Source organism: Photinus pyralis, unplaced genomic scaffold (assembly GCF_008802855.1).
Source record: "Photinus pyralis isolate 1611_PpyrPB1 unplaced genomic scaffold, Ppyr1.3 Ppyr1.4_LG9, whole genome shotgun sequence".
NCBI classification, from domain to species: domain Eukaryota; kingdom Metazoa; phylum Arthropoda; class Insecta; order Coleoptera; family Lampyridae; genus Photinus; species Photinus pyralis.
In genome coordinates this window covers 1184243-1201169 of record NW_022170878.1, presented here as the reverse complement: position 1 = coordinate 1201169, position 16927 = coordinate 1184243, and the positions used below count along the sequence as shown (strand labels likewise).

Here is a 16927-nt window from a genome sequence, read left to right as displayed (position 1 = left end):
TCAAATTTTCTAGATTCCTAAAATTAATAATAAGTCTCAATCCCCTAAAGTTTGAAAAAACCTAGTAGGTAAGTATTACAACTTCCCGAAATAAAAAAATCCCAATCTCAATCTTAAATTTCCAAATTTAAAGCTCAAAATTTCAAATTCTCAAAATTAAAATAATTTAAATTCAAATAAATTACCGAAGTTCCAAAATCTCTCCACCAAAATCACAAATTTCCAACATTGTAAAATTCTAAAAATACCAAAAATCCCAGACTTAAAATCGTTGTTTCAAACACATATTTCCTTATTCTCTAAACCCTAAATATCAAATTACTAAAATTTCAATTCAAAATCACCAAACCTCAGAATTTCAAAAATACCAACATCTCAAATCACCACAGCTTGAAATTTGTAAGGTTTTAAAAATTCTAAATTCCAAAATTTCAAAAATGTTTATGAAATTCTCAAAATTTTCAAAATTGTAACATTTTTAATTCCCAAACATTTGAAAAACATCCCAACATTTATAATACCCAAAAAGCGATGTCGCCAATCGATTTCTACGAGTTCGTGGATCGGTGCTATTGAATATGAGCCGGATTAAAAATCTGAATCGTTCTAAATATTTTGAAAACTAGAAGTTAATGCCTCGGATGAACGGAGAAAGTGGGCATGATAGCGCTTTCCAACATCAGTTGGAAAATGTGCCAAACCGCAGTCTTCTACGAGGTACGAATGCTGAGATCTCAACTCCTAAGACGGATTGACGAAGCGAAATCACGCTGGCATGACGTTAAAAATATACAGAGTCTACCATTTCGTTATTTTGAAGTTTAAAGATTCCAAAGCGCAAATTTTTGGAACATAAGAAACATTTTTGACTGCTCTCTACAAATTAATTTTTTTGACATACTCTCTGCATACCGTTTGCTATTTACAAGTAAAACGGCATGTTTTGTGAAAAATACGCGAACAAAAATTGCATTTCATTGCCGCGCGGTGAAGGAGGAACTTTCCGTCTTACCCACATTTGCTTGGGTTTGGCGAACTTTGAATGATTAATTGAATCCACCCTAATCTGCCTGTTACGCCACTGTGTCTCAGTACATACAACGATGAAGTCAGACTTGATTAACCTCGCATCGCCTGCAATCCGTGTCAATGTCGTGTTGGTATTTCTGTACAAGAAGAGTGAACGTACTGCACACAACGCAAGCTGAAATTGTCGAGGGGGCGAGCTCCTTCGAGGGAGCAGGAGGAGGCGAAAGAAAGCCAAACAACAGACGGAGACGTGTCCAGCACGGGGGAAGTCTTACTTGCGCTTACCACTTTCGTATCCAGTATCCAGCCCGCCCGCCCTTTCTCTCTTCAGTTAGCTAAGCAGTTTTGCCCCCTCTGTGCACTTCGCATTCGTGGATTATCGGCGTAATTATTATTGTCAATTGTAGTGTAGTATGCGAGGCGGTTTGTTTGTTACGTCGTTATCAATTTTCATTGTTCAGCGCACACATCTCTACTACGGCAACCACGCCGTCTTTTACCTGGAGAAAAATACCTGTCTGAAATGTGGATTATTAATATCCGGTCGAATGCCCTCCAGTTCAGCTATAAGTGCGGTAATGCTCGGTTGTGCGCCGCGCGCGTAGTTTTTTTTCGAATCAAATTTATAGTGTGACGTGGGTGTGGTGGTTGTAAAAATTTGTGTATATTTTTATTAGCAGGTACCACCGCCAACTTTGGCCCCGACGAGGAGGCTTCTGTTTTTGCACGTGGGTGAATTAAACAATGCCTTGGTCCTTGCGGGAGAGGAATTTTTTGCGTGCGCCCGCCGATTCATTAATTGCGAGAAAAACGCGCGCGGCCGCCGTGATTCATTTGTTTAGTAAATTTACATTTGACAGGCGTTGCCGGATCTTCAAATTTTTCGACGGGCGTTTGTTTTTGTTGCGAAAATGGCTAAATATTTTCGCGATAATATATCGTCGAGATAACGTTACGCAAGTGCAAACAGTTTTGATTCCAAAAGCATGTAATGTAATCGGGCCGTTTTAATTTGGCAGAGATAAACGACGCCCTGTATAGTTCGCGGTTCCCATTGGGCTATTATGACTGGATGAAATTCACTTTGACAAAAAACCCAGAGATAATTTTATTGTTTCGTCTTACTACATTCTCCAGTGTTTATTTTTAAATCCCAAGGTGGTTGATGTCACTGTAGGTTATACAATTCCAAGTATGTGCACGTCAATTGACACAGGGTGTTTGGTATATTAAGGTGACAATGAAATGAAAATAATTGTAAAAAAACAGGTTCATGTTAATGGACGTTAGCGTTCATCCCTACACAGCTTCCACAACTAACCCCCCGCCCCGCCCCCTTTTTAAGATACCAAAACAAATACAAAATACATAAATGAATTTAACACATTTCACGTTTTGAAATTGAAATGCTCAAAATGGTTTCCACCGGTATGCGTATAACCAAAGCGGACCCCCCTAAAAATTTAGCAACGAATGCTGAAACGGAAAACGTTACTTGGACAAAGGCCATTGAAACACTATTTCGGATATCCCTTTTGATAATTTTTTTCTTCGGGATGCCCTAAAATCACTTCGGCCTCGATATTGAAACTGCCATTAAACACAATTCGATGTGCTTATATAGGTAATGGAAACTTTCTAGAAAGATCACAGGCTCGAGAATTTTCGTACATCTACGAAGTCGGCATACCCATCATATCAGTTCAGCTTATCGCCGGTGACTAATCTTTTATGGCGGCTGCAGGCGCCCCGATGTCTGGATTCACCAGTCTTTATCCGTTCATGGAATTCTTTTGATTCTTTAGATTCTTCAAATATAAAGTTCTTCTGATTCGTCAGATCTTCATAAACCGTGAAATCTCACCAAAATATGTGGAAACTAGCGAATCGCACAGAGATTATAAATCAAAGAGTTTTGTTAGCAGGGTTCCCTACTCTTGGGACGGATAACTTGCCCCTCGTGCGGGATACCCAAGCCTACAGTTGAGATTCGAGACCAATCAGATCCTTAGATGTCGTAACTAGTTTGGCTTGGGTGAGAAGTTCAGGAAACAGAACACACAATGCAAAATAACATGAAAAACTTCCCCTAAGAGCCTAAGATATCGGTATAGTATCTCCTCCATTTTTACGTTTCTGGATATTGGATGTATACGCGTAGTTTTCCGTCTCATTTTCGGTAATCGGTTTTTAAAAATTTGGCTTTGTTTTATTTTCGAGTTCATAAACTGTCATTATGCTTCTGCCGTATTATATTATCCTGATCCGTATTAGAATAGCAATTTCCCAAAAATCTCGAAATCCCAAAATTTCAAATTCTTGCAATATCAAAAATCCCAAAATCGCGAAGTTTAAAAGCGTTTTCTAGCTTCCCCAAATTTAAAATAATCAAAATTACCAGACGTCAAAATTTTAAAAATACCAAAATCTTAAATCACCAAAACCTGAAATGTCAAGGTTTGAAAAATGTAAATTACAAAATCTCAAAAATGTCATTTTCTCAAATTCCCAACATTTTGGAAATCCTAAATTATTTGATTCCCAAAAATTTCTAAGGTTGAAAATCCCCAACATTTAGAAAATCCCAAACTCAAATTCCTAAAATCTCAAAATTCTAGACTCTCTCGAGGAATTCTGAAAATACCAAAATCTCAAATTTTCATAAATTTCAAACTTGCATTATCTCAAATTCCCAAAAAAAAAATTCTGAAATCACAAATTCCCACATTTAAAAATCGTAATACCTCGAAAGTTCCAAAATCTCGAATTACCAAAATCTTAAAACTCTGAAATCTAAAATGTCTTATAAAAATCTCACTTCTGTACAAAAATTCCCAGAATTCAAAAATCCCAAAGTTAATATTAAACTCGCAAATTTTCAAATTTAAAACTCAAATTCCCAAAACCACACCAAAATTGGGATCTTCGAAACGTTGGAAATTTAAAATATTATGGATGTTGATCTTTTGGGTATTTGAAATTTTTCAATTTTAACGAATTATAAATTTTGGAAATTGAAAATGTTGGGATCTTTTTGAAATTTTTGGAAATCAAATTTTTTAAACAATGTGAGAAAATGGCATTTTTGGATTTTAAATTTTTAAAACCTTCGACATTTCAGGCTTTGGTGATTTGAGATTCTGGTATTTTTGAAATTTTGGGGTCTGGTAATTTTGAATTTTTTTAATCTGAATTTGGATAATTTCTGGTACTTAAAATTTTAATAATTTGATATTTTGTGGTTTAGACCATAGGGGAATTTGGCGTTTGAAATTATGGAAATTTAAGATTGTTGTGGAATTTAGGATACGGGATATTTGAAATTGTTAGATTTTGGAACTTTGGCAATTTGTTTAAATTTAAAAGTTTTTTAATTTTGATAATTTGAAATTTTGCGAGTTTTAAATTTGAAAATTTGGGAATTTAAAATAGAATATTCTAATTTTCAGTAAGTTTAGAGTTAGAAATCGCGTTTTTTTAAAATTCGGGAATTTGTAATAGTGACTAGGATTTTTCGAGCTTTAGGAGGTTTTTCAATTTTTGGAAATTTTTGATTTTTGAACTTTCGAATGTGTGAGATTGTACCAAACACATTTTAGATTTCGGAGTTTTAAGACTTTGGTAATTCAAGATTTCTGAAATTTTTAAAGTTTTGAAATATTAAGATTTTTAAGTGATGGGAATGTGTGATTTTAGAGTTTTTATTTTGGGAATTTGAGATATTCGAATTTGAAAATTTGGGAATTTTTGAGATTTTAGGATGAGTTGAGTTTGGGATTTTCCGAGGGATTTTCGAAACGTTGGGAATTTAAAATATTGGGGATTTTGAACCTTTTGGTTATTTGAAATTTTTCAATTGTAGGGAATTAAATATTTTGAGATTTAAAATCTTGGGATTTCTCTGAAATTTTCGAGGAAATTTTTGAGAATTAAAAATATTAGAATTTTCAAAACTTTGGGAATTTGAGAAAATAGGATGAATAAGATTTTTGAATTTAGATTAAAACCTTACCTTAGATGTTTCAGGCTTTGGTGATTTGAGCTTTTGGTAGTTTTGAAATTTTGAGGTCTGGTAATGTTTAATTTTGGGAATTTAGAAAGTTTAGTTTGTAAACTTCTAGCACTTGGGGTTTTAGATTTTTGATATTGTAAAAATTTGAAATTTTGAGATTTCGAGATTTTGAGACTTTTGTGATTTTGAGTTTTGCAATTGCAATTGTGTTGCGAGTAACGTCTACATGTGAGCAAATCAGGGTGCGATAGATACGACAGAAGAAGTGTTACAAATAATTTTTTGCTTATTGTTTCCTGTGCTCCTAATACGGCAATTTTAGAAAGTTTATTTTAGCTTTGACGATTTATTATTCTTCGCTTGATTTTGTACTCTCACATTTTTCACTCGGATGTATATTAATGCGATTCAAGAGTGTCTAATTAACCACTTTGCATTTTTGTGCTCCTAATAAAACTACTACATAATACGTTAGAAGTGCTCAGCAATTATTTTTTTCACTTATCGTGTACCACCATCTTGGGAGATGCGGATACAATTTTCGAAGAAAAATTTGTATCAGGAGAACATAACGAGTATTCAACAATTCTTTTTTTCCGTATCTTCTTGTTCTCCCGATAGATTTTTAGAAAAAAAATATTTTCTTAGAGATCTGGTTTCCCGTGCTGGCCTGCTCTCGATAAATTTTTAGAAGAAAAATCTTAGAAACCTGGGAAAAGCTCATAGGTTCCAAAATCTCAAAATGTTTTTGTTTAGTGTTATCCTATTTGGATCAGGTGAATATAATACGGCATAAGAGGTGTCACCACCAATTATTTTTTGACACTTTTGGTGCATTTCTGTGTTCCCATTACAGCTCATTCTTTGCTTCTGAAAGATTTTTTAACAAATTCTCGGGTAAGACTAAAGGCTAAAAAAATGCAAAATGTTTTTTTCGTTTCGTGTTATCCAAGTTTGATCAGGATAATATAATACGGTGGAAGCACTTTTTACACATTGTAGCATTGCTGTGCTCCTAATACGGCAATTTTTGCAAGCGAATTTTTGTGTTTGCATCTTCTGCTGCTCGCACATTTGACTCGGAAGAATATAATATGGTGTAAAAGTTAAAATCTTTGCATTTATGTGCTCCTAATACAACTACTACATAATACGTTAGGCGTTTGGTAATTATTTTTTCACCAATTTCCACATTTTACTTTTTAATAATACGTTAAAAAGCGTTTGGCAGTTATTTTTTCCATCTATCATCTTCATGAGGGATACGGATACAACAGTCTTTCGAAGAAAAAATCAGGAGAACATAATAACTATTTAACAATTATTTTTTCTTCATACTTCTTAACTTTCTATAGGTTTCTTTTGGAAAAGTGTTTTTGAACTAGGACAGACCAAAGGCTCAAAAATATCGAAATGGTTTCGTTAAGTCTTATCTAACTTGTATCGGGAGAATATAATGCAGTGGTAGAAGAGGTGCTATAATTAATTTTTTTAATTTTATACCTTGTTGCATTTCTGTGCTCTTATACAGGAATTTTAAGAAGAAAAATTTGTTGGGAAAGATTCCAAAGGTTCCAAAGATTTCAAGGAGTTCAAAAATTCCAAACGTTGCAAAGTTTCAAACTCGGTTTCAAAAGATTCTCAAGAATCCGTATAATACGAGATATAATACGATAGATGGTGTTTGATAATTACTTACTTTTTTATGCTTGTACATTTGCCTTAGAAGGTATTGCAAGATTGTCTAATAGTTAGGAATCCTGAATTTCTGTGCTCCTAATACAGCTACTACATAATACTTTTTCACCCAATAGCTCCTTAAAAGATTCTTGTAGAATAATTTTGGATTAACATAAGAAGTATTTAATAATTAATGTTTTCATTAACTGTCGCTCCTGCGCTCCCGATAGATTTTTTGGAAGAAAAGTTATTTTAAAATTTTAGAATTTCTTAGAATTCGCGAGGAAGAGCAAAGGTTCAAACATTGCAAAATGTTTTTGTTTAGTGTTATCCGAGGTGTTTGGATCAGGAGAATACGTTGTGTCATTCTAATACAGCAATTTTTGGGAAGAAAAATTATTTCAGGAGAGCGGTGTTTGACGATTAGCTATTTTTCTGTGAATACCTTATTCTGGATTTGGCGGTAGAAGAATTAAAAAGCTTGCACTTTCGTGCTCCTAATACAACTACTATCTACACTACATAATTCATTAAAAGGTGCTTAACAATTTTTTTCACTTATTACGACCTTCTTAAGGGATACCTCGAGGGATACGGTTCGGGATACGAATATAACAATATTTCTAAACAATTTGTATGAGGAAAGCATAAGCTTTTAACAATTAGTGTTTCTCTACTTTTATCTTCTTACGGTCCTGTGCTCACGATAGATAAAAAAAGGTCCCGACAGATTTTCTAGAAGAAAATTTTGGAATATTTTAGAAGTATCGGGAAAGAGCGAAGCCTCAAAAATGTTTTCGTTTAGTGTTATGCAACTTGTATCAGGAGAATAGGATACGGTAGAAGAGGTGTTACCAATTTTTGTGCAAAAGAATCTGTACATCTTTATACAGTTTTGTGTTCGTCCAAGAGTTACCTTAGAAGGCGTTGGAAAAGTGTCTTAACAAACTTGCGTTACTGTGCTCCTAATACAGCTACGGCATAATGCATTTTGGCATTAATTTTTTTTACCCACGAACATCTGCTTGAAGTATCCCGGACTCAACAATCTTTCGAAGAAAAATTTGTATCAGGAGAGCATACTGGATGTTTAATAATTAATCTTCTTATGTTGCTGCGCTCCCGATAAGTTTGAATGTTCCCGAAATTTTATAATTTTTTTTCTTAAAAATTTTTAATCATAATATTTAATTCTTATTGTACAAAGGAAAGATACCTATAAAAGTTGTATAAATAAACACGGGGGTCCCGGGTTATCAGAAAAATGGTACACCTCCCTTGTTTGTATATTTTATTAGTGCCTGTACACACAGCAGATAAGGCCGACACATCAGCTGACGCCGAGCGTGATCGTAAATTTAAACAAGTGAATTAACAATAAAACAGGTGTTAAAGAACATAATATATAAATATTTAAAAGTGATTACGTAGTCCGGTATTCTTAACAACGGATATGAGTTATTTTCATGCTCACACAACGACTTTTTTTTTACAACCAGCAAGTATTTGTTTAACAGTAACGATTCGTCTTTCGTGCGTACCTGTCGCGATTAATAGGTGACGGAAATTTTAATTGAAACGGTACCGCGCGTTGCGTAATCGAAAAGTGAGGTTATGTGTGCGAAATCGTGAGAAAAAGAAAGTCTCACATCTGCAAACCGTACCAGATTTCCTTGAGTTTATGATTAATAAAATTATTCGGTACTGTCTCATTTGTTTGCGGCGGCCCGGGGGGCGAGAGGGGGGGACGCGTCGACAAATATTTATTTGTGATAGTGACGCAATCTGAGGAAATGAAGCCTAAAATATCAAGCGTGACCATTATTAATTTATTATATTTTTCAATTTGAACGTTGGCCTGCCCCCTCTTGCGCCCCACTTTGGCGTGCAACGAAAAATGAAATTATGTCAGTTGCGCACGTATCAATGCGTCCACGTTAAATGGAAATTGTGAATTTGTGTCGAATAAACGCACTCGTTTCCTAAATTAAAAATTAAACGGTGTACCGCCATTTGTATTTTCGCGTAGGACTATGATATATGTATAAACAATTACGTTAAATTTTTGTTGACACTTTTGTGTTCTCAATTTTCAATGCGCCGGTATTTACAATTTTTTGGGTTATATTTCCGTACATTTAGGTCTTTAAAAAATCTGATTTAATTTTTGAGTCTTTCTTTTCGGTACACTTACAGAATTTTATTGAATTTTTGTGTTTTTCGAGTTTCTCAGAATCACGAATTTTTTTGAATTGTCCTAAATCAGAATTTGAATTTTTGTACACACCTGATTTTATGCTCTGAATTTTTAAATTTTGAGAATTATTTAATCTATCGGACAAATTTCCTGGAAAATAGAAAAAATTGTCCGATAGATATTGGGCGTTGTGCAAACGTGCTAGACATTTTTATCTTGGACGAAACCAAAAAATAATTTTTCAAAAATATATACAGAGTGTTAATTAAGGTCGTGCAGATATTGCAGGGGGTGGCAGTACTCGTCAAAATGAGAAAAAATGCAAATATGTATATGCATGGTCTAAAGGCGTCGTTTTCAGTTTACAGGGTGGCAAACGAGGTGGCAAAGCTTCAATTTTTTTTCTCATATTTTGCGTTTTCGCTCGTATGTTCTGTGGTAATTGTTTCAAATTTCATACATCAAGTTTTTGGAATCTCCACAAAATAGTTGGTCGCAGTCGAGGTCGCAGTATACAGAGCGTTAGATTTTCTCGAATCGGCTACAGTTTTATGTTTCAGAACTTTTTTGGAGCACCCTGTATGAAATTTGAACTCTTTGTTCTTTTGCTAAGCTCTTTGGTCTCTTGCACTATTCTCGTATCTGTCACCGTTTTCGATTTATTTGCAAAAATAGCCAACGATGGAAATTATGGATACGTTTGTGCCTCGGTTTGTGCATACGGTCGTATGTTCTTGATTTGTGAATTCAATCATCATTTACAATTACAATACACAGAATTAACAATAAATCCCGTAATATTCGTTTTTAAAACATCAAAATTAACAGATTTCCAAAATTGCAAAAATACAAAATTCTTTGAAATCTTAAAAATTCCATTTTCATAAGTTTTAAAAATTTTAAAATTCCAAATTCCCAAAAAAATGGAAAAATCTCACATACTCAAGTTCAGGATTCCCAAAATTTTAAATTCGCAAAAATCTCAAAATTTTAGAATCTCAAATTCCCAGGTTTCACAAAATCCCAAATTTCTATAATGTCAAATTCCCAAAACTAAAAAATCACAAATTCCCAAAAATTGCAAAATTCTCAAATCTTCCAGGTTCGAAAAATCCCAGTCCTAGTCCCAAAATTTAAAAAATACCAAACTCAATATCTAAATTCACAATTACGAAAATTCCAAAACCCAGAATTTCAAAAATCGCAATATGTTAAATTCCAAAAATCTCAAATTCGTAAAATGTCGTAATCCCAAAATGAAACATTCCACACTTCTATTGTTTTAATCGGTTTTAATAAAAGCTTCGTTTATTTATTTAAAGTGACAACAGTCAACTTCTTTAAATACTCCAAAATAGATATTCCAAGTTTATTTGTCCTAAAATCTCAACATTTCGAATCTTTTGAGTCTCAAATTGCGTAATTTGAACTCCCAGAATTGCAAATTCCCAAAAGTGCAAAAATCTAGTAGTGCCAGAAGTTTAAAACTTTCGAATTTTGTTAAGTTCCAAAAGGTTCTAAAAATCTAAATTCCAAAATTTCATTTTCGAAAATAATTAATTTCAAAAAATTGAAAAATCTATAATACCGAGATAATACCCAAAATTTAAACCTTCTTACCGCCTCCTCCACCCTTTATTTCATTCCAGCACCTACTACTTTTATCATCCCTTATTCCCTCTCCGGTTTCTCCCCCGGTTCGGGTCACTTTCCGTATGAACTTCAATTCTACCTCCATTCACCGGCACTGCTATTTCAACTTGGACCATTGTCACCTTTTCATTCCCCGTCCCACCTCGTTTGTCTACTTCCACTTTTCTTTACATCGCCATTGTATGTAGAGCTGTCATAATTTTGGTGACGTCACATATTAATTTCCAACCAAGTAGGGCTTATCCCCAGAAGCTCAAAATTGAATTCGAAAATGACTAAACAATCGGGGACACACTGTATAGGGTGGTTTGTATGAAAAAAATATTTAAAAAAACCAAACACCCTGTATAAAAACTGGATTCCACATTAAAAAAATGTGCCGTAAGAAAGATGTTGATCTTTAATAATAGAAAGTTTGGGGCATTAAAGAAACCGACTGAATTCCGCTTATCAGCCAGTTTTCAGCAGCCGAATTGCCGAAGATACGCGAACTTCCAGTGGCACAGTTTAATAGAAATATTTAAAAAGTGGTCGCGGCTGTAATTAATAGAAGGATGTACAGGGTGTTTCTAAATATGATGTGAATACCAAAAAGGCTAATTCTTTGGCTTGTTTAATACGAAATATGAAAAAATTACCAAAAAGTTTCCAAACAAATCAGAAAATGAAATTCTTATTTTACAATTTACCAGTGGCGCACCGAAAAAAGTTCAGGGGTAGAAAATGGAACGCGACCACACCCTGTAGATTGACATGGCCAATGATCCTTCAACGTAACTTATATTTCAAATTTGAGTCAAAAGATCTCAACAAACTGTAGGAGATGTAAAGAAAACACAAAATTTTAACACCCTTGTAGATCAGTAACGAAGCATTTGAGGATCGATGTTTATATGAACTTTTAGTTATAAAACAAGCCAAAGAATTAGTCCCTTACTTACATCTTATTTAGTAACACCCTGTATAGTTATTCATTTAGCAATCGTCAGAGGGGGCGGAATCCCCCCTAACGTACAGGGTGACCCAATAAGACTGTTACTCGGACTTATCTCGAGAACCGTTCGTCGTATGACTTAGTGGTAAATCGGTCATGAAGAATCGCTGGCAAATATAAGTTCTAAAAATGATCACCAGAGGGCGTAACTGTCATCTTAAATTTTAAAATTGCATTTTCTTTAAATTTCGCATAATAAACTAAAATAATGTTTTCACATTTTTAAAGAGAACCAGTTTTATCATTTTCGTAAAAACAAAAACTCAGTTATTTCAAAAACAAAGATGGTGTGGGGCATTCAATTGTGTTTGCAATAATCTTTAACAAATTTGGTATCGTTGAAAGGAGCATTCCTTGGGCAACAAGAATCAACCATATAGTTAATTTAGTTGAATCCTTTTCCGCCAAGGGGCTAGTTTTGACACTATGCCCCAAAATCCTAAAAAAATCAAATGGAATGATACTGGGAATGATATGACTTTTTTTATGAAAAAGTAGCTAAATAACATCCAAAGAGGGCAGTGAAAATCGTTTTTCAAATTCTCGTTCCTAACCTCAAATATTGAGAAAATAAGATTTAATTTTAATTTAATATTATTTTATCCCTCTCGTTTTTGGCGCTCAACAGGCATGCGCCCAATTACAGAGTGACCCGCATAATGCTATTTAGAGGTGCCTCTGCAGAAGGTCTTAAGATGGTCTATACTCCTCCGGTATTTACCTTACGAATTAGGAAAACTGCAGGAAAACCTAATTCGGAGTAGCCGGTAGAATGCTCGGAACTGGTCTAAGGTAATTTCCTACTCCGCTACAGATGAAAAATTCACCTCAACCCAGGTTCGAACACCCGACCTCCGGATTTATAACCCAATGCTCTACCACTGAGCCATAAATCCGATATTAATCCGAGATTAATTAATTTAAAATGCTTAAATTATATCTTAAATTTACTTTTGACGTATTTCCGGTATTTGTCGATGGCGCGAAAGAAAAGCACCCTACACTTTTAGGTAGGCCTTGGAAAATTAAACAAATGAAACACGATGCATTATAAAATCATAACAGCCGTAATTTGTAAATTATTCTGCTGTGTTTACATTCAGAAAGTGTAGTTTTTTGGTTGGTTGACTCCGAGGTTGACCCTTATTGCCCAAGGAATGCTCTTTTCAACGATACCAAATTTGTTACAATCGGTTAAACGGTTAAGAAGTTAAAGCAGGTTTTTGCAAAAACAATTAAACACCCCACACCATCTTTGTTTTTGAAATAACCTCGGAAATAACTGAGTTTTTGTTTTTACGAAAATGATAGATAAACTGGTTCTCTTTAAAAATGTGAAAAAAGAATATTTGTTATTATGGGAAATTTAAAGAAAATGCAATTTTAAAATTTAAGATGGCGGTTAAGCCCTCTGGTGGCCGAGGAACAGTCTTATTGGGTCACCCGGTATAAAAAGTCGTTTTAACATCCCCACACAAAAAAAAGGTTTCAAATTCGCATGCTTGTCAAATCGTTAAGATTCATATTTTGTACCACCCAAAAAACCGTCCGAGGGGGTGAAATCCTCCCCTATCGTACCAAAAAATTCGTTTCACCCTCACGCAAAAAAAGGTTTCAAATTCTCATACTTGTCAAAACGTTAAGATTGATATTATGTACCACCCAAAAAATTGGCATTCATTAGGGCGGATTTCATCCCCTGGGACGGTCGAGCTATACACTGTGTCCAAGATAAGGATGTCTAGCATGGGGATCTCCGACACCCTAGAAGATACGACGATCGTCAAATTAGAGAAAAGAATTAAAGTTATTATCATGCTTTTAAAAAACCGGAAAATTCCGATGACTTCCGAAGATATGACAGAAAAACCGAACTTTGCCGATTTCGTTTTTATTTTTTTCTGATGTTATTTTTATTTATTTTATTTTTACTTTTATTTTTGAGTGGGACTCAACCCACTATACATTTACAAATATCCATGCCCGAACCCGGATTTGAGCCAGGGACCCTTAGTACCGCAGTCCAGCATCAACTGAACTCCACCACACGAGCCGGCAAAAAATTTGAACAGATACAGTAAAATAATAAGCACTTTCTCATTGCCCCTTTTTGAGCTCTACAAGACAGCGTTAAGAGATTTTCAATAAAACGTTTCGTTTCGGAGATATCATCATCAACTTTATTTTTTATATGGTCCATAAAAAAAGTGCATAGTGTGTTGAGTACCATTTTTATTACGAATAAAACAATGTATTGCGCACGAGGAAAAACTAAAAGTTGGAAACTGTTGGTTTCAACAAGATGGTGCATCCGCTCACATCGTCCTAATTGTGCGAGAATACCTATCGGATATATTTTCCATTTTCCCGGAAATTGCTCGATAGGTATTCTCACACTATTATGCCGTTATGCGTGAGTGCACCATCCTGTTGTATCCAAGAGTTTCTAGCTTATGTTTTTTTTGTGTGCCGTGCATCGTTGTATTCGTAATAAAAAATGCTACTCAATACAGTATGTACTTTTTTTACGGACCATATAAAAAAGTAAAGTTGATGATGATTTCTCCGAAACGAAACGTTGTATTGAAAATCTCTCACTGGTGTCTTATAGAGCTCAAAATGTGGCAATGGGAAAGTGTTTTGTTGTGTCTGTCAAATAACAGTAAAAATAAAAACGATATCGGCACATTTCGAGAAGTAATCGCAATTTTCCGGTTTTCTTTAAAGCATGATAATAACCGAGATAATAACTCTTTCATTGCGCATCTTTTTTCTGAATTGACCATCGTCGCATTTTCTATCTATGGTTTCAGGGATCCCCATGATAGACACAGTGTATATCATGGCTGCCACAGCGGCCATTTAAATATTCCTACTAAACTGCGCGACTGGACGTTCGGGCGTCTTCGGCAATTTGACTACACGGTAGTTTTCTCTTAAAATAAAGGTGTTCCCATACGAAATTGTCCAATTTGGATCACCCTGTACAAACGGACGGACTGCACTAGCATGGAATTGTGTATGTAGGGCAGTAATAATTTTGGTTGAAGTGCTTGTTAGTTGAAGAAGACAACGCAGCGATGACGCGAAAATTGCGGACTTTTTAGGGTAGGGTGTGTTGCCTATGCAAAAGGAGGAGGGGTGTCGTCTATAATAGAATATATGTTGAGCACTGTATTCTTTAATCGTGAGTCACTCTGTATATATATACCACATTTCCGTGTTCGATATTTTAATGTATACAGGGCGCTCGTTTACATAACTGTATAATTAATCGTTTGTTTCGTAATAGACTTATAATAATTGGGCCGGTTTTATCGCTCCGCTCGCGTTAATTATCTCGTTCGTTTGATCAGTTTTATTGTACGACAAATTCGAAATAAATTCCAACGTAGCCAGCATGTCTAAATTGGAATTTAAATGATCGGCTCCCGTCGTAAAGGCATGTATGATTCACCTACACAGAAAAAGAGGAGGTTAAACAATGAACCGCACGCTCTCTGAGAGACCGAGACCGATAGCCTTCTATCTCAAATTAACTTTCAGCTGCTGCACTTCGGAGATAATTAAGTAGATTACTTAAGACAAGGCGCGTACAGAACGTTTCTTAATTACTAAGAAATTCCCTAGTATATTATAGTGACTGTATTTAGTGATAATAATGTGGTCAACGCAAACGGAAACGAGCAACAAAAACATGACATCACTGAAAAGTAAGATTACCCACCGGAAGCGGAAAAACTCCAAATCGAAAAGTTCAAACGCGCAGTCGGTCGAGAGTAATTTATCGGCGAACACCCAAACCTTGAAGAAACCCCACAATCGCACGCGCAAAAACAGCACGGGCAGTCAGAAAAGTGGGCCGAATCGGAAGAACCAACCCGACCTCATCGAGAACCTGAAGCCGGACCACAACAAAATTAGTACTGCCGATCCACCGTGTAATGGAGATGACGACATTCAATTAAGGCACGGCGGTGATGCCGATTTCCGTGCCGAATTGCTCTCGGCAGATGTCTGGCTGGAAAACAACGATGACGCCTCCCTAAACAACAACACCAAACGTTACAGTGACAGTTTCGTGATTAGAAGCAAAACCAGTGAGAATTTCAGTGCGGAAAGTAGACAGTCTTTAAACCACCTCGCGCAAAGTGAGTTTTTCGAGGACAAATCCGAGCGTAAAAGTAGACGTTTCAGTGACATTTTCCGCTATGGTGCCCTTAAACCGTCGATCAGCTGCGAGAACATCAAAACCGCGATTAAAATGAAACCCCCCGAGGAATTCCCAGGTGTAAATTTACGCAAGAAACCCCCAGCCCAAGAAAGCGCATCATCGGCCGACATGGAAAAGAAATCGAAAAAGGTGACAAAAAACGACAAAGGCAAAAAGGCCGCACCGGTCGTTAGCAAAAAAGTCGAACCCCAGAACGACTCCTATCTCAAACGGGTCAAGTCCAAGATTTACAAGACGAAGAGCGACAACACCACCAACGGCTTACCGACCATGCCGAACATCGCCGAGGACACCAAGACGACCAAGAAGAGCAAAAAGAAAAAACCACCCCCGACGACCGTCCAACAGCCCGAACCGTCCCCCGTGCCCGAATTGCGCAAGTCCGTCTCGCAATTCGACTTCCGCCTAATACGACAGACTTCCAATCTGGAACGCATCCGACCGAAAACGTTCGGACTAAGGACGGCCTCCTCGAACCTGGGCATATCGGACCTTTGCGACTCGCCCGAGAAGCCCGTACTCGCCAAGTCGAAATCGAGCAGCGCGATCAATCTGAACCTGCTCAGGACGCGACGCAACAAGCTCCTCGAGCAGGCGAAGCGAAATTGCAAAATTGTACGCAACGAGTTCGACTTTATCGGATTTAATGGTAGCACGACGACGCTCGTCGCCGCCGACGACGAAACGGACGGCCAGGACGCAGGTAAACTAATTAATGTTAATGTAAGCGATCGTCAGAGATCAATATTTACTTTAGTTCGAGGTTAGGATTTGTTATCATCGCTTTAAATGGATTGATGGCGAATTATGTTTGTCGATGATGTTTACTTTCGAAACTCGTATCGTTTGTTTGTTTATTTACGATCTTAATTACTGTAATTATTGCAAATGTTTTGATGAATTGACGTAGGTATCGTGTTAATTTCTGCCGGACAAATTCTTGGTCCTTCAAAGCCGTATCATGTCGGCACCCTTGTTCGTGCCGAAGCAGTGACGGATACGTCGCAATGTTTTTAATGGAAACTGATGCCCTCATTTTTACTACGCCTTCTTTGCGCCTTTAGTCTTATTTGTGCATCCTTCTGATCACATTACATTTCTCTAGGCCTCTTTGTCACTTCTTCAAGA

At 36.1% G+C, this 16927-nt stretch overlaps 1 protein-coding gene across 4 annotated transcripts in view; it reads left to right on the top strand.

Annotated features, from left to right (window-relative positions):
• Positions 1–1447: 1447 nt before the first annotated feature.
• LOC116181041 (rho guanine nucleotide exchange factor 2-like) overlaps positions 1448–16927 on the top strand; it is a 74671-nt gene continuing 59191 nt past the window's right edge. Inside the window, exons 1-2 of one of the 4 annotated variants that reach the window (XM_031501272.1) lie at positions 1448–1709; positions 15112–16502. In XM_031501272.1, the coding sequence (XP_031357132.1) occupies positions 15227–16502 (1276 nt within the window). In that variant the 5' untranslated portion in view covers positions 1448–1709; positions 15112–15226. Of the gene's footprint in view, positions 1710–14851; positions 16503–16927 lie in introns of those variants that run through there. The other 3 variants (XM_031501271.1, XM_031501269.1, XM_031501270.1) reach the window with 3 other exon arrangements.